Genomic DNA, 27,644 nt, shown 5'->3' on the forward strand with positions numbered 1-27,644 from the left:
GCGCCTTCCCCGCCGCGGGCGGCCTCCCTGGGAGGCGGCGTTCGGGGCAGCCGCGCAGGGTACGCCGGCGCTCTCTCGGAGGGGCTGGTGAGCGCCCGGGTGTTTGCGGGGGGGAGGCGGGTGGCTGAGGGCGGCTGCGGCGGCTTGAAGCGGGAGGGGAAGCAAACTGCCTTCGCTTTCCGCCCCGGCTGAGGCGCTTCCGTGCGCAGGTGTCGACACTCATCAGCGGGCAGGCGTTAAAGCGTATCGATAGCAGAGCGTTACAGGTAAGGGGTGCTTTTTGTAGCTGGGGCTTATGTATCCGTGTACGCTTGTTTAAGCAGTTTCCTTGCTTGATGTGCATAGATAAATATTTACACCTCTTTTAGAAAAAGGTGAGAGAGATATTATGTTGCCCGCATTTGAATGACAGAAGGGATTCAGTTGCTAATCATACTTATTACTTGAGTAAATGTGTGTTTAATATAAAGCATGTTAATCTAAATACCAAAGCAGTTGTTAGTCTGTAACGTGTGAACTGAACCGATTTCTGATGATTACTGTTTTGCTCTAGATCTTTGAAACACTATCAAGACTGGGTTACCAGGGGATGGATTGTTGAGGACACTGTGGTGTTGTGCTGCACCCGAGGGCGTGTATGGCTGAAGGTGTCAGCCCCTTTCCCTGGCTGCAGGGCAGCGCTGTTCTCCTTCCCACCATGTAACCTGGCACACCTCCACAGCAAATAACTTCCTTTTCCAAAGGTAAGCACCACAATTGTTTTTTTCTCAGTATGTATGTATGAGGAAATCTATAGTTTTGCTTTATCTAGGTTTCCCTTTTGCATTCCTTGTTATGCTAAATAACAAAAGCAGTCTTTCCTTTATATAGACTTATAAAAGTCTTTCCTTTTCTATAGTTAGTTCAAGTGTTTATACTTTTTCAGTATTTTGTTGAGTTTTTCAGACTAGCAGGGTCTGAGATGACTATATTGCTGCTTAGTGAAGAACTTTTGTTTTTAGAGGAAGCAATTTGTAGTGAGACTTTTATGATGCTTTCTGACTATAATAATAATGAAGTCAGGGAAGTTCTGCATAAATATCCTTTGGTTTTGACAACAGGGATTTGTTGACCTATAAATTTTAGCAGGAGATTAAGAAAAAAAGCTAATTAAATTTTGTACTCATTAGACCTAGATTCCACAGATACCAGTAAAACAATATAATGAACTTCAGCACTGTAGTTCTGGAAAGTGCGTTAAGTGTGGATGAGGGGTTTTTTTGTATGTAAAGTGAATTTTCTCATTTTGTTTCGTAGTTTGCAAATTACATAATTTGACTTCTTTTCTGTTCTTTACTTTTACTGTTTGCCATTCAGCAGACGTTTTTCTGTAATGTTCATTTAATGCTTTGATCTGGATTTGTTTAATTGTATGCGTGTATGATACAAGAACATCCAAGAACGTATGCATGTACACTGCTGATGGGTTACATAAATCCTGAAACTCATCACGCTTGAAAATTAGGTACTGTTGTGGCTGAAAGGAAATATTTTGTCACTTTCAGTCTTTGGACTTCTGTTAATTCCTTCTTCTTTCCATCCAAAGAATGAGCACATGTCGATGGTGTACACCTAGTGGTCCTGATGCCACTGAGTTCCTGAAGAGCTATGCTTCTAAACGGTTGTCCCCGGAAGATCTTGAAGGATCCAACGATGATCTCTGTTACTGCCTGGAGTGTGTGGTTGAATACCACAAAGCAAGGGAAAAATTGCCGAGGTTGCATGAGGTAATGAAGAGATTTGATTGTGCCCATTACTGAGCGGGAGGACTCGGAACTGAAGGGAAACTTCAGAAGAGGCTTCTGTGGCCCAGCCTCGGCGTAGGGGGGAGTTTTGTGCAGGGGCTGTGTTTTGTTGGTTTTTGGAAATAGGGTGTGCTGCTTTTTAACTGTCTGCTTTTTTTTTTTTCTATTGAGTTGTAAAGAGCCAATTGTAAAACGAGAGGACCCTTTTGTTTTGCATATATTCAAATTAGCGAGAACTAACTGGGAAGTTGACGACTAGACATTACAGCTGGAACTTTATTTATGCTGTGATGGTTTGACATATGAAAAAAAGAACACCTGCCAGACAAACTGACAGTTCTGTTTCTTTAATGTATCTTCTTCCTTCCTCTGGCTTCTGTTCAGCTGTGGGTTTGTTCCTCTTTTTGTTTGCTTTCCTCTCTCATTTGTAGTTTTCTAGTCTGCTTGAATTTCAGAGATCTGATCTTGCAAGCCTGTGAGATTGTGCAATTAAAAACAATCAGAAAAGTTTAAAAACCCTTTATTTTATTATAAGACTTTTAGAATTCTCCCTCATTACTATCCAATTTTGTATTTTGGAAAGCTTATTTTTCCCTTATGTGTATATGCATATAAAATGAATATTTGTAGCTAATTGATCATAATACAGATGTCAAAGGATGCAGATGCTCTTTAAATTACTCAGCTATGTTTCTCTGGAGGGCAATCCCATGAGTACAGATTGAAATAAGTGGAATGACTGGACTGCTGAAAGTTCCTTTCTGGTAACTGTAGGAAGTAGCCTTGGTTTCTAATTGAGGTTTGGAGCAGTTACTTTAGATGCATAATGTCAAGTGGGCCAAATCCCCTACGAATACTCAGCAAGTTGATCAGTCTGTTTGCAGTTTACATTCACTCCCTTCCACTAATACATTGCAAAATATGTTAGAAGGCAAGATTTTAAAATTGCTTTTCCCATTTTCCTAAACATGATTGTTTTCTGGATTGTTCACTTCTTTATACTGGCCAGTGGAACAAAGTTTTGTGACTAACCTGTGGCCTGAAATAATTATTGAAACTGTTTATGAATATTTAACAGAATTTATAAAAATGCTTATGGCTTGAATGCCACTCTTTTAAAAATTACTTTCTAATCTTAACTCTGAAGTGAGACTTTTGTGATTTGCACAATGTGAATGCCATATCAAAACTTTGTTTCAGACCACACTTGGAAAGATACTTTTCAAAATGAAACTGTATCCTTTTGAAAGTCTGGTTAAGGTTTCTGCATGTGATAACAAATGTCCTTCATCACTTTCTTCACAAATGTGCTTTGATTAATTTTTTTTCCCCACTGAATAGGTCTTGTGGGAGTTGGAAACCTCCCGTCTTGTTGCCCACATGGAGAAATCCATGCAAGAAGCAGCTGGAGAAGATGATGAGTTGTTTATAGTGGATGAGAATGGAGAGACACAGTTGTCTGGTTATGTGGGCCCAGATTTTGAGAACAACCTGCGAGTGCCCCTTCTAGAAATACTGAAATATCCGTATTTGCTGCTGCATGAGAAAGTCAGTATGTATCTGTCTTCATTTAGCCCGCACCTGGGGCTCAACAATAACAGTTTTTCTCTCACCCAGTGTCCCTTTCCCAACTGAGGAAGGAAATTGGGGAAAAAAGAGGGAGACTTGTGGGTTAAAATTAAACAGATTTAATAAAATAAAGAAGCCAATATAAATGCTAACACAAAACACACACAAAAGTATACTTAGCTACAGGTTGCAGCAGGTTGTCCAGGAATAGCAATTGTCAGCAATGAGTTAAAAAAGAAGGCCAGAAGAGAGGAGAGCAACAACAGCCCCACCTCCCCCCCCAAGCCCTCCCTTTTATAGTGAACTTGATTGTTAATGATATAGAATACATCTGTGGGCCAGCCTGTGTCAGCTGCTCTGCTTTTAGCTGCTAATGGCCCTGATAGCCATGGCTGGCCATAAACTTAAACAAAATCCCAATGAAACCAGGACAGGATCTTGGAGTATACAGTTGGAAGGGATCAGTATTGTTTCTACTGAAGGAACTGCAAATAACAAATAGTAGTTAAACCGAAGTACCTGTGTGTGTGTGTATATATATTATATTTATTTTGATACTAAATAGCTTTTTTGTTTTATGAGCGTATAAATTAGTCCTTACTATAACTGTGTTTGTCCTTTTAGGTGAGCTGTGTGTAGAAGTGCTCTGTAGAATGGAACAAAGTCACAGTTCCTTTCAGGTCTTTGACAAATATCCAGGCATTTATCTCTTTTTGGTACACCCAAATGAAGTGGTAAGTTACTTTTTCTGTTCCGCTAAAACTTAGTTTTAAATAGCATCAGAACAGATTCTTATTTTTAATGACAAGAATATGAAAATGGTATCATTCAGAATTTTAAGTGCTTGATTTTCTGTATTTTTCTTTAACAGTACATGTATATAAATGAGATTTTAGTAGGAATAGAGTTACTCTTGCTGAAGGAGAAGACTCTTCTTTTGCAGTAACTTCTGAAATCACTTTACTGTTTGCATTTAGTCAGCAGAAGTTACAGATGTTCAATCAAACTGTAAATTTGTGCCTTATACTCCCAAATGGAATTCTTCTCAAGTGGGCCAGGATTTGTAATTTAACGTATTAGTCCCCTTCTCCTTCCCTGTTCTTCCTCTGTCCCTAGAAGCTTTCACATTTTAGTAATATTCAGAACCTGAAAAATTGAAAAAGTGAGAATAGTGTAGCTACTTGCAAGAAGAGATGCTCTGCCTCCGCAGGACTTATCTCTTCCTCCGGCCTGAGCTGTAAATCATGTCAGTTAAGGCACAGCGAAGGCATTGTTCTGCTCCCAAGGCCCTTATCTCTTGCCAGACTTGCAGGCCTCAGTAGCACCCATCCCCTCCTCCAGCCAGAGTTGTCAAACAAGTTGTTAAAGGCATACAAACTGTCCCTCACACAAGTGTCCTGTACTGACAGCACAACTTAGCATCTGTTGTTATAGTATACAATTATCTAAGTGGTAAATATTGGTCAATAACATTTAAACAATATAAAGCAAGTACAAAGCCAAATGTTTTCCCTTTGTCACATGAATCCCAAGGAGTTTTATTTATATACATGACCCTGAGTTTTAACAACTTTGTTACCAACATCATGTTGTAGGTATAGTAAGCCTGTTTCTAAGGTTATTTTGGAAAAAGACCAACTCTTACTTGCAATTATGAGACCCTACTTTAGTAAAAATATACTTTTGTTCCATTTGTAGTAGCAATGATTCCTAATCTTACAGCATTGTGATTTTATTTGTTCTTTTTATTGATTTTTTGTTTGTTTTAATCCTTAGATTCGTCGATGGGCCATCCTAACGGCAAGGAATTTAGGGAAGGTTGACAGGGATGATTACTATGACTTACAGGAAGTGCTGACTTGCTTGTTCAAAGTTATTGAGTTGGGGCTTTTTGAGAGTCCAGATATTTACAGCTCTTCAATGATTGAAAAGGGTAAACTCATCCTTCTGCCATCTCATTTGTATGATACTGCCAACTACAAGAACTATTGGCTAGGTGAGTTATTTGTGATCAGAAATGCATGTGTATGTATAGCCTCTCATCTCGTAACACTTCTTTCAAGTCGGAGCTCTACTGTTTCATAGATGCTGTTTATTTTGGGGCGTGTCAGATGGGAAAATTGAACGTTGTACAACTGCAGTAGTGAGGTAGTGTTTAATTAGTTTCACATTGTTGCTGATCTCTTTGGTCAAGTGTTACCCTGGTAATGGCACTTGGAAAATGATCCTTGATTTGGTGAAAATTAGAAAAAAATTTTGCAAATATACAGACAGGCTGCTGCTTTTTGTTTTTTTAGGGATTGGCATGTTGCTAACAGTGCTGGAAGAACAAGCTATGGACTCCTTGTTACTGGGCCCAGACAAACAAAATGATTTCATGCAGTCTATACTTCACACCATGGAGAAAGGAGCAGCTGGTAACTAATTTTGATACTGAGATTAAGACACTTCGTAGCCTATTTTTCATCTTTATCAAACTTCCTTGTTTAATTGAGTCAATTCTCAATTGTAGTGTAATAGTAGTGTAATACTGAGGTGATTTTAACTGAGGCTTATTTATCTTCTGGAAGATGGCCAATATTGCACAATATTTGGGCAATACTGACAAATACTGAAAAATGACATTCAGACAAACAAGTGGAGAAGGGATGGCAGTGCTTTGCATAAGGCTTGTTTAGAGATTTTGAGAGGAAGAATTTATGATTTCTACTATATTGTTTTTATTTAATGTACAGGTACAATATGCGTTTCATTGTGGCATGAAGTTTGAATTTTAAGTCCTAAAATAAAGAAACATCTTCTGAATTGCCACAACTTGCTTAAAATTTGACTCTTCTGCCCCTCTGTTTGAGGGAACCCCATTTGCAGCTGGGAATTTAGACTAGTAGCCCTTGGGCCATTCTTGTAGGCCATATGCCATGACATGGCCCAGGAATGCAGATGAGCCCAAGACCAGGGCTTCCTCTTAAATGATTAGATCTTTATAAGCTTAGTATGTTTATTGAGGATATGATATTATCTTATATGAAGAAGGAAGAACACCCTTGAAGGAAAACCAATTGCTTCTAGCTTAAATATGAAGTATAAATTGTCATAGCTGTGTAAGTACTAAGAAGTACCCACTTCTTAGAACAGCACTGCAAAAATTAGTGTGGAAGAATCAGTTTCATAGAGTTGGGAAATGTTAGTAATAGTTAATCCAGGTTCCTGTTGACAGAAGACTGCATAAAGAGCAGTGTATTTCTGCACACGTAAGTGAGGTTGACTTTTTTCATCCGGGTTAAAAAGTATAGTTGCAACTTACTAGAATACGTATCTTTATATTAGTATTTAAGAAAAATCAATGAAAACCAACTACTTTCAACTTCACCTTAGTCTAAGAATGTACAGGACTCTTGCATTTCAACTCCCCAATATTACTGTTATGTTTCAGATGATTCTACTGACCCCTTCTGGCCAGCGCTGCATTGTTTCATGGTTATTTTGGATCAGCTCGGATCTAAAGTATGGGGTCAGCTTATTGATCCTGTCCAAGCCTTTCAAACCATTATCAACAGTGTGAGCTACAACAATGAAATAAAAAATATACGCAGTAGCTTTAAGAGGTCAGTTTTATTAAGAGACTAGAACAGTTTTATGATTTTAATACCAGGTAGCGTAGTCGCTTGGTCTTGGTTTTCTTGTCAGTGCTGCCTTAATTTGTGTTGGGGGAGGGAGATGGCAAGGGAAAAAAATAAGATGTTGCTAACTTCAAGCAATGGAAAGATGAAATAGATCCCCTAAAATTGTGAGGTTCTTCCAAACAATATATGCTCACTTCTTTTTGGCTACTATGATTTCTGTTATACTTTTCAGGATTTTTTCCTGAAGGATCAGGAAGACTGCGAACTGTTTAGTGCTTATTTAATGCTATAACCAACTTGCACTTAAGTTTAATGAAGATTGCCATGTTTGAGACTCTGGAATTCCCGTAATTTTACCAAGAATTTTCAGTGGGTGACATAGTTTTAGATTCTGTTGTAGTTCCAGATGACAGCTGATCTGAAGTTGCTTTCAGCTCGTGTTAAGTCTTAAATATTTCTCAAGATTAGATTTACTTGACGGTACTGTATGGTCTTAAAAGTTTTATTCCTTTTCTGAATGTATTCCTTTCAGGAAAGGTAATAAAGTGAGAGTCATGCAACTGGCTTTTAATAGCTTGGATGACATAGTGACCTGCGGAAATGAAATGCTTTGAAACACGTAGCAGGCATCAGAGACTTTTTTGAAAGGTTTTGTCTTTATATACTTGTATTCTAAGATAAAATGGAGGTTTTGAATCACGTCTGAGTGACAATATTATCAGTATTGAACAGAAAGTTAATTAGGTAAAGTGCTTGTTCAGTGCAGAAGTGGGTGGTTAGTACACTGCTAGGAAGTCTAGGAAGAGCTTCTATGGGAAGAGAATTCTGTTACATGAACTTAAACTCCATCTTTTGGCTTGCTGCCCCTTTTAAAGATTTTTGTCACAATCCAGGTCCCAAGACTTTAGGAGTACCTTCTATTTTTGAAAACTGAAGCTGTGTCTCATTTTAAAAAGTTGTTGGGAAATAGTACCTGGATAACCATACCAGATGTTTACTGTTTTCCTGTGATATATTTTTAATCAACTTTGAGTAACAATGTCTTAAATGTTCAGTATTTTTATACACGCACAGTCTATAATGTTATAGATAGCTACATATATATATATATGGAATGTTATAGATAGCTGAGGAAGGCATACTAAAGCAGATTTTCTTCAGTTAAACAAGCTATTTGAGTGTTGTGTTCAAATAGTTGCATGCAAAGTTTATGAGTACATAGGCATGACTGAGCTGCATTTATGCATAGAAAATTCAAAGAAAATGGAATTCTTCTGGGTGTTTGTTCTAGGTAGTCAAATTCGTGACTTAGTAGAAAGCTCTTTTTCCTGAGGCAGTCGGTTCCCTTGCCTCTTACGAGCAGGATAGAACAAGCTCTACAATTTTCAATATATTTCTACATAGGTGTGATTTATCACTGACAAGTTCTAATAGTGACATGGTCAGTATCTGAAAAGTGAAATCTGTGTCTTGGCCAGTTGGCTTTCTTATAGTTTAAGTTAGTTGTGTGGAGTCTATAATGATTTGTGTTTCTTTTTAGGACAAAATCTGAACCGCAGTCAGACTACGGTGATGACATGGCTACTTGCAGTCAGATTGTGTACAATTATAACACAGAAAAGCCTCAAAAGGTATTAAAAAGTATTTTATTTCTCTGTTCTTTGAACTATGATCGCTGAATGACACTGGCAGTTTAAACCATCTATAAAACATGGAGGGGAAGATACTCTGTTTCTACTAGTAATGTTGTAAAGAAAAAATACTAAATAATGTGTGTCACTATTGTGTGCCTTAAATAGTAGCCAGTCAGGTCACTTCTTGTTTACCTGGTACTTTCAGGCTGTAGGAGGGAAGAAGAGTGTGTTTGTGAATCAGGCAGAGATGGTATTAGAGCCCAAGAATTCTTATCGAGATTGCAACAAACATTGGTACCTCAATGAAAACTCTGAATTCAATTTAAAAGAAAAGTTGCTGATTGAGGTCTTGTATTTTACTTTTTGTTTCTCAGTATTCTAAACTAATATATTGAGTGTGGAGTAATGAGGTATGCACTGATGTACTTTCAAATGACTGTGCTCCAAAACGGAGCCATTTTTTTCTTGTTATAAAGCAGAAGAAAATTTGTGAGTGTGTTCTCTTGATGTTGGTGCGTTGTATTTATGAAATGTCTTTTAAAGGCTTTAAATGTATATTTGATTATCTGAGGTTAAATTATGTCAGCATAACGACATCTTTGGAGGGTTTCACAATGATTTTTAAAGGAAGTACTACTTTACAATTATTTCATAGATCACATTTTAGGAATTGAGTTCCTTATACGTGTGTTAGTTTGATCTTTATTTTTTGCATTTTTTTTTTAATTTAGAGTTTGACTTATATTAGAATATAAGAGATGCTATCATTTAATCAACATAGATTTGAGAGAAAGTAAACTTTATGGCTAGAAAAAAAGCTGTCAGATTGAACTGCCCACATGTGCGTAATGAGGATGATGTGTGGTGAATTTATTTTTCAGGATACTGGGTGGAAGACTGCCATTTGTCCAGACTACTGCCCCAACATGTATGAAGATATGCAAACACTGGTTAATGTGCTTCAGTCTGATATTGGCAGAGATATGCGTGTCCATGACAGCACGTTTCTGTGGTTCATCCCTTTTGTTCAGTCGCTTATGGATCTCAAGGACTTGGGTGTAGCATATATAGTAGAGGTCATTCACTACCTTTGCTCAGAAATCAAAGATATTATCAATGAAAGAATTCAGCAGTGTGACAAAGTCTCTGAATTTTTTCTCCTGATCTTGGTGTCCATTATTGAACTACACAGAAATAAAAAGTGCCTGCATTTGCTATGGATTAGCTCCCAAGAATGGGTGGAAGCAGTGGTGAGATGTGCTAAACTTCCAGCTATAGTGTTTACACGGTGCACTGAAAAAGCATCTGGACACGGTGTGAGAGGTTCATCAGCAGTATCTTTACAAGCTTCTAACTCTGTGCAGCATGGCTGTGTACAGTTGATACGCAGCCTTCTTAGAGAAGGCTATCAAATTGGGCAGCATGCTCTTTGCAAGCAATACCTAGACAAACTCAATCTTCTTCTGCGAGGAAATCTATCTTTAGGTTGGCAGCTGAACATCCAGGAAACCCAGGAATTACAAATGTGTTTAAAGCAAGTTATAAGAAGTATAAAGGACAGAGCATTGAATACCTCTGTGCTTGTAGGAAACAATGCAAACTCTACAACTTTGCCTACCATTTCTATAAAGCAAGAGAAGAGTGCACGTGATGATGGATGCAAGATGAGTGTACATGACAGTGGTGACCTTTTTTCACCATTTGCTGTCATATCGAAGGAAGGCAGAGATGAAGGTTGTCAAGAGAACCCTTTCCTTAGAAGGAGGAGTGCCTGGGAAGAGGAATGTAGAGATGCAGCTAGAAGTTCAAGATCTTGGACATCCACAGAAGGCCTCGTGGTGAATATTAAAAAGGAAGTTGATGACTTGACAATTGAGGAATATGTCTGCCCACAGAACTCTTTGGCAACAAAAGGATGGGGGAAAGTTCAGGAAAATAGGAACAATGATCTTGTGGCAGGGAAGTGTGATACAGATAATCAGTGCTTTAGCCTAAATGCCCAGCATTCAGATTTGAAAAGAGGAGGATTGGAAAACAAATGTGAAGCAGGACCCGTAACACCAATGCATCTGGCTGCTCAAACTCATATTGGTTCTCCAGAACATGTTTACAGTTCAGATGTAAAGGAAAGCAATATGTCTCCCCGTTCCTCTTCAAAGTTTAAAGTAGATACGCATAGACTCACAAATTTGAAAAACAACGTACAGAAAACTGAATGGCCCTCAAAAGTATCGCAGCCAGTGAAGCCACGTGATTTGAAAAACTGCAGTTTAGCAACAAGTGCTTCAAAAGCAGAGGTAGAGCAACCTCAGTTTTGCACTGGCTATCTATGTACAAGCAAAGATTGTCATAAGCATCAGGGAGTGAATACTGTGTGTGAAAATGAAATCCCTGTTGATACTCCAAGGAGTTGTGAAAGTACACAGGAGAAAAGTGTCAACAGTAGTTTTCAGTCCAGACTGGTCCACACTAAACAGGTATCGAAAGAAACACCACTACATTGCTTTAGCTCCTCTAAAAATGAACCTGGTATGCAGGAAAATGAAGATGACGGTATTTTGCTTTCAGGGATTAGTGACACCTTACTGAAAAAAGTAACCACTGAAGAAAAATCAAGTTCGTTGTTGAAGCCTGTGTTCAAGACAGACACTGACATGCAAACTTCAGACCGGGAACAGCCTCATTTAAATGACTTTGTTAAATATGACTGTAAAGGTCAAATTTCAAAGACACTCTGTATGGATAAAACTTCAGCAAATGGCTGCGTTCCATCTAGCTCTGAAAACAAGAGGGATATATCCAACCCTGCTGCTCAGATCAGACCACTGTCAGTGAAGAGTGAATCAAGTGACAGGTTGTTCAAATTTTCAGAATATTTCAAGAGAGGAAACAATTCAGTGGGGAAGAAAGAGGAGGATTTTGTGAAGGTGGTTTCTGAAGATGATACTTTCACAGACTCTCAGCTTGATAGAGATCTCAGTAAATTATCTTTAGCTGCGTATGCCAAAAGTGTCAACTTTGCCTTTGATTCAAGCCAAGAAAGCTCAGTACATCATAATATATGTGATATTAAAAGGAAAGTGAAAGGTGCTGTAAGATCTTCCAGTGATGGCCAAAGTACCAAGTCTCCCTGTGATGCAGATTGCCTTGACAATGAAGTCATTATCATTTCAGGCTCTTCTGATGAAGAAGGTGGTGAGGCTGATGAGGAGGGAACAAAAAAAATGAAGGAAAATGTGTGTCCTGAAAAGCAGCCTTCAACTTCCAGCTGCATTTCTAATAGTGATATCAAAATAGAACCAAAGACGCCAAGCTCTCCTTTGTCACTGGAAGACTGTGAGTCTCAGTACTTTGAGTTTGAAACAGAAGGTGATGTCTTTTCGGTTTGGCAAGATACCCAAGCGTACAGTATGGAAGCAACTCAAGAGTATAAACAAGATCATGTTTCAACATCGGCTGATAGTAGTAATTCAGATGACTTGCCAGTCGATCACACAAACAAATGGGGTTATGATGTGGATTACATAAGTGATGATCTCATAGAAGAAGCAGCAAACTCGACAGAAAAGCAGATAGAAAATATTTCTCATCAGAAAGAAGCTGATAGTACGAAAGAGGTAACTAATTCAACATTGCAAGAATCTACTAGTAAGGGAAATGCAAAAGATCAGCTTGAGAATTTTGCAGACAAAGGTACTGTTGCTAAAGACTTCACCCTGGACTCAAAATTGACTGAACCCGGACCATCTACATCTAACATCTCATTAGCTTCGAAGTTGGCCCTTAAGAAAAACAGCGCGAGCCCACGGAAGAATGTAGCAAAGTCTAAGGTAACAAGAACTATCCAAAGGAGTCCCAAAAAACTTCCTGTTCTTAAAACAGCACAAAATAAAAACCTACTTCAAACTACATCCAAAAATTCTCAACCTGTCAGGTCAACGCCTGCTGTGGTTCCTCCAAGGAAAGTTCGGCAGCGTCCTGCGCCAGCGTCAACTGTAGAAAAACTTGGTCTGAAGAAGGCACCCCGCAAAGCATTTGAATTATCCCAGCGCTCTCTAGAGAGTGTAGCTCAACTGCGCTGCTATGGTAAAGCTGCAGGGAGAGTTGCACAGAAACAGAAGACTAAACTAATTGCTCCTCAGAGTTTGTCTGTAAAACATAATAAGAAGTTGCTAGCCTGCCAAGACCTTCAGTTTTTAAGGCAGACAAGGCCCAAAAAAAGTGTCGGAGTGAAAAATCCTGCAGGAAGTTCTGAGAGTAGAAACAAAAAAGTTAGGAAAGTGGAAGCAAAATCTATGAAACAGAAGCCTAGAAATTTTAAACTGTCATCTGTTGAAGGATCTGGTAAAAACCAAAGAGAGAAAAAAAGGGAGGAGACTGTCTCTCCTTCTGCCAGTGAGAGAAAATTTGAAAGCTGCTCTGTGAAGGAGACGTGTCTCTCTAAAATGCCTGGTTCTTCAGACTCAAGCAGAAAATCAGAGGATAACAGTACGATGGTTCCTCCTGTACCTATGGATTCAAGTCTCTCTTCTGCTGCACTTGTTGGAGATGATAAAGGTGAACCTTCAGGAGAAGGTTTTGTTGTCCAGCATGAGTGTGAGAAGATGATAACTTCAAAAGAAAATGGCTGTAAACCAAATGAAAACAGTGAAGATGATGATGATCTGTTTTTAACTCAGTCAGATCCTGTGGATATGGAATTATGTTCTGAGGAGGAAAGTGTTCAAGATGCTGCTATAGCTAGTAAAAAAACAGAGGAAATGGATAGTGCTGAAAGCCTTCAACAGAAGGAATCCTCAGCTGTTGTGAAGTGTAAGTACAAAGACTGTATGGAAAAAGTGGAAAAAACAGGAGAGTACTGTAGTAAGCATTCAGCCACCAGCTCAGAAGCAGATCACTTGTTTGCCAAACCTTCTCTCCTGCCACCTTTTAAAACAAGAAAGCCTTCCACTACCAAAGTTTTCAGCTCAGCAAGTTCTTCACGGAATGCAGCCTTCAGCAAGGATCTCGAAGATGTTAAAAAGCCACCGCCAGCTTCAAGAAGCAAAGTGAACGCAGTGAAACCAGTGGTGGTCAGACCACCAAATGCAAAGGCTGTGCCAATAGGAAACCAAACGTGCAAATCTCCAAGTTTCAGTACTGTACCTCAACCTCGTATTTCTAGTAATGTTCTCCAGTCACAAAATAGGCAGAATGACAATGCTTCAAGTATTTCCAGAAGACCTGCCCAAGAACCACATTATTCATTTCTTGGCGCTCAGCAGCGTGATCATAGTATTTTTGTTAATGAAGTTCTAAAGTGGACTTATGAAATGTTTGCAAACTTCAGCCAGTTTGGACCTCCAACTAATCTCCTGCACTCTGTAGTAGCCTCTGTTCCTGTCCAATTTCAGGGATACAATGACTATTTTAATACGTTTTTCCCCTTGATGATGCTCAATGCCTTTGAAACAGTAAGTAACTATCTGCCTCTTGGCTTGTTTTCGTCAACCCTAGTAAATTTTACTAAGAGATTAAAAACTGTTTTATGTCCTCTGTTTGCCTTCTGAAAATTTCCTGAAACTGTTCAGATACAGATCTGAATAGAGGAATGATTTGGAGGAAATAATCTAGACAGTTACACAATAGCATGCAAATGGAGGGGAAAAGGAGGTGGTTCCTCTTTCTTTATAGCATATAAAGCTTAAAACAGAAACCTTGATTGAAGGAACTGAGGTCTTTCAATGGCAATATCTGTAAAAAGAGGATAAGAATGTAATGTTTTGATTTATGTTGAGAATTTATGTGAGAGGGTCAGTTAATCTGAGAAGTGGTTTTTCCAAACAGCTGAACGTTAATAGTTTAATAGTGAGAAAACACTGTTCCTTCCAATTAAAGTCTGCTTTCAAGTGCAGCCTTTGCATCGCTTCTCCCTTAGAAATAAGGTACAAAATGAAGTCAATACCAGGATAATATTGGTATTTTTAAGGCGAAAATGCAGTCTGGGAACCCACGTATGTTTTGAAGAGCTTTATAAGAAAGTACATTAAATGGGGGTTGGGCGGGGAGGAAGAGCTTTCGTTTGCTCTGTGTGTGTTAAACGTGTGCATATATTAAAGAGAGAAATGGGTGAGACGCTTCGGCGTCTTGTACTTGACAGTCTGTTAGCTTTCTTTTGTGTCTGATTAGTATGTTTGCCCTTTGAGTCATGATAAGCTGTTCTTCTCTAAACCCTTCAAAGTATTTTTATTTAGCTTTTATTTTCCAACATGTAGCTGGCACAAGAGTGGATGGAAAACCAGAGAGTAAGAGAGAAGAGTTACTATTTCTACTTACAGAACTTCTGTGCTGACTTGAATACAGCAGATTTTACAGGTAAGAGTGGGTTTGTTGTGGTTTTTTTTTGTTTTGTTTTTTTTTTTTATAAAACCCTCTTCTAATTTTCAGGTAGACGATGCCTTATAATAAGCTAGCACTTAAAGGTAGAAATTTTTTTATTTGCTTTAAATACAAAAAGGATTTTGAATTGGCTATTTTACAGAATGCACGTAACAGAAATATGTATTTTGCAGGGAATTTGTGCCTTAAGTGTTCAGTACAAAAAGTTACTCGATTGCTGTTGGAATACTTTCCATCTCACTCATTTGGGATTTCATTTTGGCTTCTTTTGATAAATAAAATAGTCCTTGGCTTGCTCTATTTTTATACAGTGTTATGTTCAGTCTTAAGAATGCAGGATGGAGTTAAAACTCTTTATAGTCTTTTGCTATAGCTTTTAATGGCTTTAAAAGTAACACATGGGTGTTACTGAAGTATATGCAATAGGTTAATCATAGTACTTCTATAGTCAGAAAGTAATTGTAACTGTTTTCCTTTTAATGTTCTAATTTTAAAATGTCTTTTGGGCAGCTCATTTTCGAGAGAGTGATTTGGCAAGGCAGCTTCATCCAAAGGAGGATGACTTAATCTTTTTGGTGGTCCAAAAGAAAAAAGACACCTTTAGGGAAGAAAGTGAGATGGAGAACCATATAGTGAGTCACGTTGGTCTTGTGACACGATTTTCTCATGCGTCTGGCTGTTTAACTAGTAAGTAAATGGGGTTGAAATAAAAATGTGTTGTTTCTTGATACTGTGAAATGCTTCTTCATAGCTGGCTGTTGATAGCTGTAATATACCACTTGCCTCAGAGGAAATGGGATTGTTTTTCCACTGTAGCATGGCTATTCTGTGCTAGAAGCTTCATAAAAAGCCAGGAATTGAAGCTGCAGACCTGCTTTCCGTGCGTTTTCCTAGGGACTTCCTTCAATACAGATGTTAATACTTTGTGTAAGAACAGAAACTAATGATAAGTGCTCTACATGGATCTTTAGGAGTGCGTTGCTGTGAGATATGAAGTGCCATGAACTTCAGTGGTCTCACTGGCTAAAATTCTCACTGTCTCTGGATCTGAAGTAGTGAATTACCAGGATTACCAAGTATCAAGTTTAGTGCTGCCTGATTAAAACAGTGATCTGAGTTGTTTTACAGAGCACTATTTTGGTGGGTGTGGGGTGGTGTTTTTGTTTTGAGGGGTTTTTTGGGGTGGAGGGGAAGGGGTTTGAGTTTTTTGCAAGAATTGTTAGCTTTCTAATAGAAGGCGGCACCTGGTTCTGGTGAATTGTGTGAGTGACCTATTTGAATATCTTTCAGTTAACAATTTGGATATTCTTTGAACTAACAACATCTGTTGTTTTTTTTTTCTCTTCCCTCTTTCAATAGGACAAAAGGAGCAGCACACTGTTTGTCATCTTTCTGTGCAAACTCGAGGCAATTTGTCATTCTTCATAAATAAGCAAGTGAAGTGTGTGGTGGTTGGCTCCCTGGTGACCATGCACCGAACATTCAAAGGTCTACTACTACTGAGCAGGAGTCCCTTGGCTAAACCCATCATAAATCCCAGTTACAATGACTTCTGTCCCAGAGATTTGCCTGTAGCTTCAGAAAGTGCTGTAAGTCCTGCAGCTAGAAGTGGTAGTTAGGGATGACAGAGTGGGCGTTTGGACCTCATGAGTTCTGCGAAACCGGTTTTGCGTGCTGTCTTTTTGAGATGACCAAGTGCAAACAGACAAGTTTCAAAAGCACTGAGGCGCTGTGCTTTTCAGAGTTGTTTGATTGGGTGGATAGAGAGGAGTCTGAATTTGCTCAGGTGTTTCTGCTGTATTGACAGATATTAGTAGTGCACTTCAAGCAGCTTTCAGATCTTTACTGGAGGGGTGTCTGTTCAGGAAATAAGGCGTAGTGTGGAAAGGTAATGCAAAATATAAGGTGTGTAGAGTAAACGAAACCTTTATGACAGCTTTTGAATCAGGATTGGGTGTGCACCTAGGGCAAACCTAGAATCAAAGGCTTCCATGCCCTTTGAGTTTTTGAGTTGTAGCTAGAGGGGTGGAGGACATTCTGAAAATATCTAAAATGAACAGGGAAGGTTTGATCAACATAAGTATTTTTTTTTTTTCCCTATCCCTTTAGGCATCAAATACGAATGAATACAATGAAGATCAAAAGAGAGCTATTGAGACAGCTTATGCCATGGTAAAGCAACATCCAGGGCTTCCCAAGATCTGCCTCATCCACGGACCACCTGGAACAGGGAAATCGAAAACTGTTGTAGGACTTCTGTCTCGTGTTTTGAGAGAAGTAAGTGAATGTGATGCCGTTGTTGTGTGCTGCTGTTTGGTTTCCCAATGGAAGTCAATGATAGCTTAAACTAAATGGAAGTGTAGTATTGGTAAGTACTGGGGGTGTAATTCATTAAGCTGACTTAATTAAATCTGTACTGTATAGGGTGTAAAGGTGGAAATAATACCTTTTGGGTGTCTTGGAAAACACTTATTTTACAGAACTTAAAAAGTGAAATCAAGAGAACATGCACAATCAGTAGTATAAACACTTGTTACATAAAAAAGCCCTTAATATTTTGATGTAATAATGAATGTTATTTGTCCTGTCCCATTTAAGGGTTTTCATATTAGCATCCAGTAGATTCATCAAGTACATAATTGTTGAAGGGAATTTATGCAAATAGTATTAAATCATTTGACTTGTTCGTACTCAATGTAAGATACACTTTGAAAGATATTCAAGTGCAATAGTCCCCATACTCTGCATGCTGATTAAGATGAGCATACAGTCTGGATTTTAAATCACAAATGAAAACAATCTAAAGAGCCTGTTTTGGTTTATTGTTAATTGATCTACAGAACACTAGGAATGAGAAAGCAACTCGAAAAACAAATTCCAAGATCAAGCCAAACCGTTTTCTAGTTTGTGCACCATCAAATGCTGCTGTTGATGAACTCATGAAGAAGATCATCATTTCATTTAAGGAAAAATGCCAGAACAGACAGGAACCTTTAGGTATGGTTTATTTTAAAATTCTGTTTATATGTTAAATAGACAAAACCTGAAGGAGAAACTGGAACAGTTGATTACATATAATCATCTTGCAGATGATCATACAACATCATCTTGCAGAACATGACTGGTACATCTTTATACTGTTATTAATTTTAATGTGCTTTTCCAAAAGGTATATTAGTGTTTTTTTTAATAAACTGCACTTTGTCTTTATATAGACATTGACCCTTCCCTCACAGTGTTAGTTTCAGTTCACCAGTTTTTAAGTACTCCTTAAAAATTTGAACATAGGACTATTACTTTGATTTTGAATAAAATTGGACTCCACTGATCATGCTATACAGACTGATGAAAATTTTGACTTGTCAGAGCCTCTCCCTTTTTTTTCTTCTCCTAGTTTGTGGCTAATACAAAGTACATGAATTCCGAACAATGTATTTAGTCTGTGGTGGGGGAAAAAAAAAAGATCTGCATTGTAACCAAGTGTTAATTCGATACTGACTTACCAGCTGCCTTACTGATGATACTCAGTAATTCTTGAACTTAGGAATTCTGTAAGTTTTAAATAAAGAAGACTGAGTATAAGAGGTGGTGCAGTTAATTCAAAATAATGTTCTTAACTGTTAGCCACCACTAAAACTTAGGCAGCATCTTTTAGAGTTTGGAGTACTGAATTTTTTTGTAGCTGCATTTAGATAAGTACAAAGTAAATTGTTGCAAACCCCTGAAAAGCAGAAAAGGAAGAGCCTTGTTTGATATCTATGATGTTTGAATTTATTTTTTTTTCTCTCATACTAAAGTGCAGACACGATTGGAGCATTCTAAAAGTATTTTGCCTCTGATTTTGTAAACAGGAAATTGTGGTGATATCAAATTAGTGCGACTTGGTGCAGAAAGAGCAATCAACAGTGAAGTCCGGGGATTTAGCCTGGATAAGCAAGTTGAACATAGAATGAGTAAGTAACATGCAAATCAGACTTTTCTTCAGTCTTCTTTAAGAGCTTGATGATTTTTTTTACACTTGGGACTACGTGTCCTTTAAGAAGGAAGATCTGGTAAAAGATTTTTCTGCAGCAGTAAGCATTGTTTTTCTCAGTCTTAGTGGGAAAGTGTCGGCTTACATATGGTCTAAAATCTAAGCAAAACCAAAGAAATAAGCAAGACAACTTTTTTTTTAAAGAAATTATAATAAATGCATGTTAAAGCCATCATTTTTAAGCAATGCAGCTATGCAGCATTTGAGAGCTACAGTTGGAACCACCTCTCATTATCTTCATTTTACAAGATAAGACCTTAACAGGAAAAGGGAAAATGCAACAAAAAATGAGTTTGTCCATTTGTTCTTCATAACGTAAGATGCATGACTGAGAACAAGTGTTATTGTAACATAGTTTTGCTGTTCCTCCTGTATGTTTTCCTTTGTTTTATTACAGAACGAAAGCCATCTGACTGTGACCAGGATATTCAGAAGAAAAAAGAAGCTCTGGATCAAAGGTTGGACATGCTGTCTCGTCAGCGTGCCATGCACAGATGTGAGAAGAGGGAGATAGTAAGATAATAGTATTTTTAATCCTGTTTATGTTTGTGGTTTTTTTAATTCATAACTGAATCCAAAGAGCAAAGAACTCTTCTTTTAATGCCATCTCTGAGCAGTAACTGTCTCTTCACCTGCTTTTTCAACTAATGGAAATGTTGGTTAGCAGCCTGGAAGGGAATGAGGAACTTTACATCAGGAATATTTTTTTTTTTTTTTGTCTATTTATACTGGTATTTTCAGCAGATAAATCATGCCACTTCTTGGTCCAGTGTTCACTAGTCTCTATTTGGTTCTATCACCAGTGTAACTGTATTTATAAAACTTAATGATTTAACTTGTGTACTTCAAAGCTCTGTTTAACTGGAAGTAGTGAGATATCTTGCAATCTGAGATACTGGGATATGTGTTGCACTTGAAGTTTTCAATTTTTTTTTTGTCTAAAAATTTGGCATTTGTGCTCAAATTACAGATTTCTGATGGTGGTAAAACACTTTCCCAGTTGCACAGAAATGTAAAGTGTAGTATTGTGTATGGAAAGTCTAAATATGTTGACCATTTTCTAAGAAACTGATCAGCTTTTTCAGATGTGTTTGATATTAAAAGACAATCTGAACAAGTCTAAATGTTTAGGAAATTAATTAGGGTATGGGAGGAAAAAAGGTATATAGGAAATACATGTTAATTATTCCTGATGTTTATGTGCTTTCTGTCCCCTCGCCCCCATCTAGAGTCAAATGTTAGATGATGAAATTGGCAGACTTTCAAAGGAGAGACAACAGCTCGCTTCTCAACTAAAGGAGGTAGGAATTTATCTTTAGGGCAGCTCTTTATAAATAGATTAGCTGAGGTTTATTATACTTAGTATCCTTTAATTGTAGTGGAGATTTGGTTTTGATGTGGCTGGGCGTATTTATAAACTAGTAGGTAGATAAAGATCATAAGCTGAGTAAGTTACGGACAACCTGGTGTGAAATCCAGGTGTACTCTGGTGGTGTAATTTAAAGTGAGAGTAACACTTCAGTTAAGCCAACTTGTGACTTTCATTTGTAATCATGGAGATGGTTTTGTTGTGATGATGCATTATGCATGATCTGTTTGGCAGTTAGAACTGTCCAGGTGGTTAGAAATTGCTCTAAGGTGGTTCAAGAAAACTAAAAGGGAAGAGGAGACACGGTGTCCTGTTGTACTTGAAGGTTCGGGGGCACTCTCAGAAAGTACAGGCGGATATCATCTTGGAGTCCGACATCATCTGCTGCACACTGAGTACGAGTGGAGGAAATCTGCTGGAATCTGCTTTTGGGCGGCGAGGGCTTGATCCTTTCAGCTGTGTCATTGTGGATGAGGTCAGTAAAGCTGTTTAGAACCACGGCATGTTCCACCTCTAAAGGTTTGCCTTGTTCTCTGCTTAAGCTACTTGTGATTGTTTGGCTGCTGGTGTAATATATTGTGGGTTGACTGCCCCATCCTCACCTTTTAACTGATAACCAGCCTGTCCTGCCATGTAGAGCCATAGAAGAAAGAATAACTTTTAATTGCTTCTTTTTCTGACTTGCTTGGTGCTTTAATGGCAGACAGCTTTTGCTTAAAAAATTTTCCTTAAAGATAATGGCTAAAGTGTGGCTCTTGCTATAGAGGTTTCCAGACTGTTGGGTTATATTTGTATCTGTTTGGAGAGAGCTCTCTGTATTTAATAATAATAATAAAAAAATCTGTTTGGAGTTTTTTATTAGGGAACAATTCTTCTTTTTATTCTTTCTTTTTTTTCTTTTTAAGAAGCCTTAAAAAGCATTTCTGAGTTATTCTGGCTCTGTTACAGGAAATTTAACATAACTTCCCTCTACTTCTTTGCTTACAACTTCTACTTTTTCTCTACAAAAGGCAGGGCAGTCCTGTGAGGTTGAAACACTGATTCCACTGATCCATCGCTGTAATAAACTTGTCCTTATTGGAGATCCCAGACAGCTCCCTCCCACTGTAAAATCAGTAGTAAGTGTTCAAACTGTATTTTTTCGTGCTATATAGTAACTCACAAAGGAAGGTTGTCTTGCTAAAGACTACACTGACAAAAATTCAGATTTATGCAGGTGATCTCTACTGAAATAATAAGACTAACACAAATAGAAAATTGAAGTGCAAGTAGTTGTCATTTTTTTCAGTAATTTACAAGTTTAGAAGAAAATACCAAATAGTTTTAAGTCCAAAAAGCAAATTCCTGTCGTTAATTTGGGACCTAATTCCCCAGAAGGCAATCTCAGGTTTTCCTTCTGACAGAAAGCTCAGGATTATGGCTACGGTCAGTCCTTGATGGCACGTCTGCACAGACACCTGGAGGAGCAAGTGCAGAGGAATGTTTTACGAAGCCTGCCAGTTGTGCAGCTGACTGTGCAGTACAGGATGCACCCTGACATCTGCCTCTTCCCATCCAATTATGTTTATGGCAGGACTCTAAAGACTGACAAGTGAGTAGCTCTCTGTTCTCCTCTCTGAGCTGGGGGTATTTCAAAGAAACCTTTTCATACGACACTATTCTTTTGAGTCTAAAAATTCTTGAGGTTGTGTGGGGGAGAAGATGCTTAATGGGAGAAACTTGCATTCCATCTCCTGTTAGTGCTGGCTGTGATACGTAAGTTAACTAAATCACTTAAAATTGAGCATACTTACTGCTTAGATTTTGTTCTCGGACATCAGTATATGCAGGTAGCAGTGAAAATTAAGGACTCGTGGAAAAAAAAGCTGAAAGTTGCTTGTAGTTGATAACCATGGTGTAAATAAATGAAGTATCAGTTCTTAGAATTTCTGCATGGCTACCTAGTGATAAAAATGTTATTTACAGAGCAACAGAACAGAACAGATGTTCTTCAGACTGGCCATTCCAGCCCTACCTTATTTTTGATGTAGGAGACGGTCGTGAGGAGCGAGACAATGAGTAAGTCTTGCATTCTACTCTGTCAAGTTTTAGATTTGCTGAGAATTAATTACCTCAGAAGAGTTGTCTTCTCTCCTCTGTTGTTCCCAATATGCATTAAAGAGCCAGGACTGCATTTTCCACTTGATTTGATTTAATTTTACACAAAACTTGTTTACTGAAAGCATGTGTTAAATGTTTTTGTTTGTTTGTGTTTTTTTTATCTGAAACTGGTTTTGATCCTGGTTTGACTATCTAGTAGATGCCAGTGAATGCCTACAGTCTCTGCTAGCTCTAGTAACAGTTTCTGAGTTCCTGATTTATTTTTATCAGTGACTTCCCTTTCACAGCTGCGTGCTGAGGTAATGCCAGAAGGTGGCAGGCGCACTCCTCCCTTTTGCCTATCCTGTAAGGAAATCAAAGCTACGTAGCTTAAAGGGAGGTGCAGCCTTTCACTGCTAACACTCCTCCTTGTTGTTAGCCCCTGGTCAGGACCTGGTTGGAAAGTTCTTTGAGCATCTGTGTGAAGGAGGCTGCAAAAGTTCAAATCAGGGGCTTTGACTTGCAGTCGCTCTGCAAATTGGGCTGAAGCATTGAGTTTGAAAGAGCTGTCAAATGTATTTCTGTAATGTTTCCATTCTGTCTTGTTCAGCTCCTTTAGTAATCCTCAGGAAGTGAAGCTGGTGATGGAATTAATTAGAACAATTAAAGAAAAAAGGAAGGATCTGGGTCTTCGTCGCATTGGAATAATTACCCCTTACAGCGCACAAAAAAAGAAAATTCAAGAACAACTTGACAGAGTGTTTAAGAATAACAGGTGAAGAAACCATGAGGTTTCAAATGGGACTTGGCTCTTGTGTGTTAGTCCTTTGTTTAGCCTCTTAATGGCAAAAACTCTCAAACTTTTTTCTGTACTTAGTCATGCCTTCAAAGGGGACATGCAAGCATTTTGCTTAAAACAGGTGTGGCCTCTTTGTACTGTGTCTTAGTGATTACTTGTATACATACTTTGATTATATTGCTGTTCTGAATAAAGCTGATTTAAAAGAAAAACCCTAAAGTTCCAAGATAAATGGACCAGAACAGCTTTTAAACAATAATGCTGGCCTCAGAAAAGCAAATTTAGCTTTAGATTCTTTTCACACACTGAAGCAGAAATTTACCCTGGGTTATTTTGACAGCTGATCATTAAGAATAGTGTTTAGGCTATTTGCGTCGGTGCGTTGCTTCAAAATTCAACTAACGTAGTTTAACCACTTGCTAATTCTTTCTTCAACAGCCCAGGAGAAGTGGACACAGTGGATGCGTTCCAGGGACGAGAGAAAGACTGCATCATAGTGACGTGCGTCCGGGCAAACAGCACGAAAGGGTCAATTGGGTGCGTTTCTCTTAGTGATTTGCAAGTCCCATTTCCAATGACTCTACATACAGTCATATTTTTAATATGACCAGTAAGTAAGTTAATAGAGAACAAGTCACCACAGCCAGCAAACTAAAGGGTATCTTAATGCATGAATTAATGTGACTGTTTTGAGATCTCTGAACAAAAGGGACGTGGAAATGCTAAGTATTGTGTTCTGCGCTGCAGGCTGATGAATTTGCATGGCTGCCTTAGCCTGTCACTGTTTTGGTTTGGCAGGAGTGGTCTTGGGAGCTTGGCTCTTTGCCATTTGTGCTGCAGCAGTTATTTTTCTTATAGCTTTTGATACACATTGTAACTTTCTGAATGGTGATGTTGGACCTGTTCAAGCTAAGTTTTACAAACACTTGACTTTTTATTGTAGACTTTGTTAGTACAGAATAAGCTGTGCGTATTGGGGGCTTTTTTATTAGAGAAGAAATGGTTGATATTAGTTTCACAAACCTGGAGTTTTGGTAAATAAGCCCTAACAGAAATCAGCCTTTAAGAATACACTAAGGATTTGTTTGTTTAGGCTTCAGTACCTTGGTTTGTGATCCCACAAAACCAGACTAGACAGTCTGATATTTGCACTATGAAAATCTTCTGCAAGAATATGCTTTCAGCTCTTGAAGCATGACAAAGCAAAAGTCTTCCTTCATGTGCTTCCGATGCAGGTCACCTTTAAAATAAAATATTCGTGTCTGGTGTTCAGTATTTCAGTAGAAAATTTTTCCATTAATCGTGTCAAATATTATTAAACTGTTTCAGTTCAAGTCAAAAAGAAGTTTAAAGTCTTGATAGGTGAAGTGGGGTTGATTTCTTCTGTACTTTGAGGAACACTTAAGGAAGCAGTGGTTGGCATTAAGAGGGGATTTGCTGTAAGAAAGGAAACATCAGTGGCAAGAATTGGAAAGAACTGGAATTCCCTGCAAGGAATGAGGGTGGTGAAAGAAAGAAAACACAATTCATGCAAAGCCCTTCATGTCAGGCAGGGCTGCTGCAGTGGGATCTGGGAATGGGACATGAACTGCTGCCACCCCTGTAACTGCTTCTGTTACCTTCATTTCACTGCAATTGAATATTATTTCTTTTCTCATAACACTTAAGCCTCTTGGAAGAAGTAGTTTAGGAGCTTAGTTTTGTCTTGTCACCTAGGTTTCTGGCAAGTCTTCAGCGTCTGAACGTGACAATTACCCGAGCCAGATTCAGCCTCTTCATCCTTGGAAGACTGAAAACACTCATGGTAGGTACAGTGTTAATCGAATGATCTTTTGTGATCCACCCTTTTAGGTCAAGTCAGGGTTGGAGAAGTGGAAACCATCCTCAGACTGCTCCAGTCTGTGAAAGGGACCCTTCTCTAGTGTATGGTTAAATTAGTACAATCCAGGTCTCTGAAGCGTTCTCTTTGAATGCTTTGGCTGTAACTGTCACAAAAACTTAAAAAAAAAAACCAAAACAAACCAAAACTGTTTTCCTTGCTTCCAAGAAGGAAAGTTAGAAATTATTCTCCCATTATTTTTAGTAACTAAATTGTAATACAGCCCTTTACAATTCAAGTGTGGGGGTTGTGAAAAAACCACCTCTCTACTGGTAAGACAGGATGATGGCAGCGATAGTTTCCTGCTTGATCCTTACTGTTCCTCCAGCTGTTGGAGTTGTCACTGGATAGTTGAGCAAGGAAAATTACTAAAAAAACAAAACAACCCCAAAAACCAAACCACCCTGAAACATTCTCCTGATCTTCAGATTATTGTTTTTGACTCTACTTCATGTAGTCGTGTGGTTTCTGAGGATACTCTTTGCTTGTACTTTTTGAAACAGGTGTTTCTGAAACAAACTATGTATTTGGGGGGACTGTAGAGGCCCACTGAATGTGTAGGGAGTGGTCTTGAATAGACTTACTGTCTTGCAGTACTTGATTTTTATTCTGTTTCCAAGGGGGGCTCTTCGCTGCACCACTAGAGGGCATTAAAGCCATGGTCCTGTTTCGCTTTCTGTATGAGAACTCTTCTGGCCTTCATAAATATAGAAATTGTCGTTTTAAGTAGTAGCTCACTGATGGTTGAAAGTACCTTCCCTGTGTTACAGCAGCCAGAGAGCCTATTGCTCTTTTGCAAGTGAAACGTAAGATTCTTCCATTCCAGAAGGAACATAACAGTGGTTCCCATGACAGTTGTGTCGGGTTCCTTGATTAAAGGGGTTGTGGATCCTCTGACACCTCTGTCCATTTGTGTCGATTTCTTTCTGATCACTGTTTTCTTTTTTGGGGGGTGTCTTTTTTTCTCTTTTAAAGGAAAATAAAGACTGGAATGAGTTGATTCAGGATGCTCAGAAAAGAGGTGCCATTATTAAGACATCAGAAAAAAACTACAGGAAAGACGCTGTTAGGATTTTGAAGCTCAAGGCAACAGTTCAGCGCCCAGCCAAAGCAGGGGCACGGAGATCTCCTGTGGTGCAGGCTTGTTCTTCCAGTAGCAATAGGGGTGAGCTTGCAAGTCCACGGGAGGCCAGCGGCCCGCGGGGACCCGCTGCTGGCGCGGGCCGTGCAGTGCCAGAAGGAAGCAGAGGGCCCCAGCAGCCGGGGGGCGCTCAGGCTGCGGACTCCAGGAGAGGCAGTGCCTCCGCACCCGTGAAGGCTGCAGCGCTTCCTGAGCAGCAGAAACCGCGCGATCCGAGGCTGGCAAGTATGGCTAGTAGGACTGAAACAAAAGGGAAGGAGCAGGCCTCAACAGACAGCAATCGATCAGCCCAGAGCAATCCAGGATCAACATCACAGCAAGGCCTCCGTGTGTCCTCAGCTGCCAGGGATCGGATTTCCAGAGCAGAAACGTCTAAGAAGCCCCGGCAAACGATGGGACAATGCGACGTGCCTTCCGTGTCGCCTTATGCGTCTCGGCACGAGGGGGACTCGAGAGCTCCTGTATCGAAAAGCAGTTCAAAAGCCCGCAGTGAAGGAGGTCAAAGTAATAGCAGTAAGTGGAACAAAGACACTCGTTTTTTAACGAGGAGAACATCAGAGGAATCACCGGAGAACAGAGAATCAAACAGTGCCAAGCGGAGAAAGACCTCTCACTGACTTCAGTATTGGCTCGCTACTGAAAATCTATTCCAGATTTCTGTCTAGCAAGGACTGTATTTTAAATTATTTAGTACACCCACAACTCCCTTATATTGATACCACTACTACCAGTAGAACCATCTTTTTCCCATCCTGTCCCTAATTGCAAAGAGGACTTTATACCTGACGGTTGATAGCTTTGAGCTGTTGAAAAGAAAAGTTGGGTATCTGCATTGCTTGGAAGAGCAGTGAATTTTGTCATCTATGAAGTTAAGGTTGTAAATGTTTAATGATGTATATTTGTACAGTATACAAAATTATTTTAAGATTTAATTTGGCAGATATATAGCTGCTTGTTTCCTTGTGCAAATGCTAATTTCTTAGTGATGTAATTTTTTATGAAGAACCAGAGAAAAGCAAAAAAAAAATAATCCCCAAACAACAAACAAAAACCCCCCAAAAATCCAAAAACCAGCCAGACTTTTTCCCTTTGCACTAGTAAGTCTAATTTATTTGATAGCAAAGAGTGAATGTTGAAAATGTGGTAGCAGTGATTCTTCCTCATGCTCCACTAGTGTCTCAGGAAAGACTGAAGGCAGATGTACATTGGTTGAATGTAGAGAATTCTACTTATTTTGTATATTTTATTGCCTGTTTTTATAGGAACAGAAGAGCTTTCGTTTATACAAATGTGCCTTGAGTTTTGCTCTTGCTGCTGCTTCATCAGTTGGAATCCTTTTCTTGTTGCAGTCGCAAC

General features: G+C 38.9%; 1 protein-coding gene across 5 annotated transcripts; it reads left to right on the top strand.

Annotated features, from left to right (window-relative positions):
• The first annotated feature begins 157 nt into the window (after positions 1–157).
• On the top strand, positions 158–27,644 carry SETX (senataxin). Of its 5 annotated transcripts, XM_068413799.1 has the most exons (26): positions 158–266; positions 554–743; positions 1,586–1,766; positions 3,126–3,336; positions 3,978–4,087; positions 5,130–5,349; positions 5,651–5,770; positions 6,787–6,958; positions 8,517–8,607; positions 9,492–14,063; positions 14,865–14,964; positions 15,499–15,675; positions 16,348–16,577; positions 17,098–17,265; positions 17,829–17,985; positions 18,840–18,941; positions 19,419–19,534; positions 20,251–20,322; positions 20,716–20,865; positions 21,401–21,508; positions 21,794–21,981; positions 22,356–22,448; positions 23,080–23,244; positions 23,707–23,805; positions 24,985–25,072; positions 26,123–27,644. In XM_068413799.1, the coding sequence occupies exons 3-26, from the start codon at positions 1,587–1,589 to the stop codon at positions 26,903–26,905; spliced, it is 8,472 nt and encodes a 2,823-aa protein (XP_068269900.1). In that variant the 5' UTR covers positions 158–266; positions 554–743; position 1,586; the 3' UTR covers positions 26,906–27,644. The 5 variants fall into 5 exon arrangements, with proteins under 5 accessions (XP_068269900.1, XP_068269904.1, XP_068269903.1 ...); XM_068413800.1 differs by lacking the exons at positions 158–266; positions 554–743; positions 1,586–1,766 and having other exon boundaries at positions 3,294–3,332; XM_068413803.1 differs by lacking the exons at positions 21,401–21,508; positions 21,794–21,981; positions 22,356–22,448; positions 23,080–23,244; positions 23,707–23,805 and having other exon boundaries at positions 26,123–26,211.

This window comes from Nyctibius grandis, chromosome 16, assembly GCF_013368605.1.
Source record: "Nyctibius grandis isolate bNycGra1 chromosome 16, bNycGra1.pri, whole genome shotgun sequence".
NCBI lineage: Eukaryota > Metazoa > Chordata > Aves > Nyctibiiformes > Nyctibiidae > Nyctibius > Nyctibius grandis.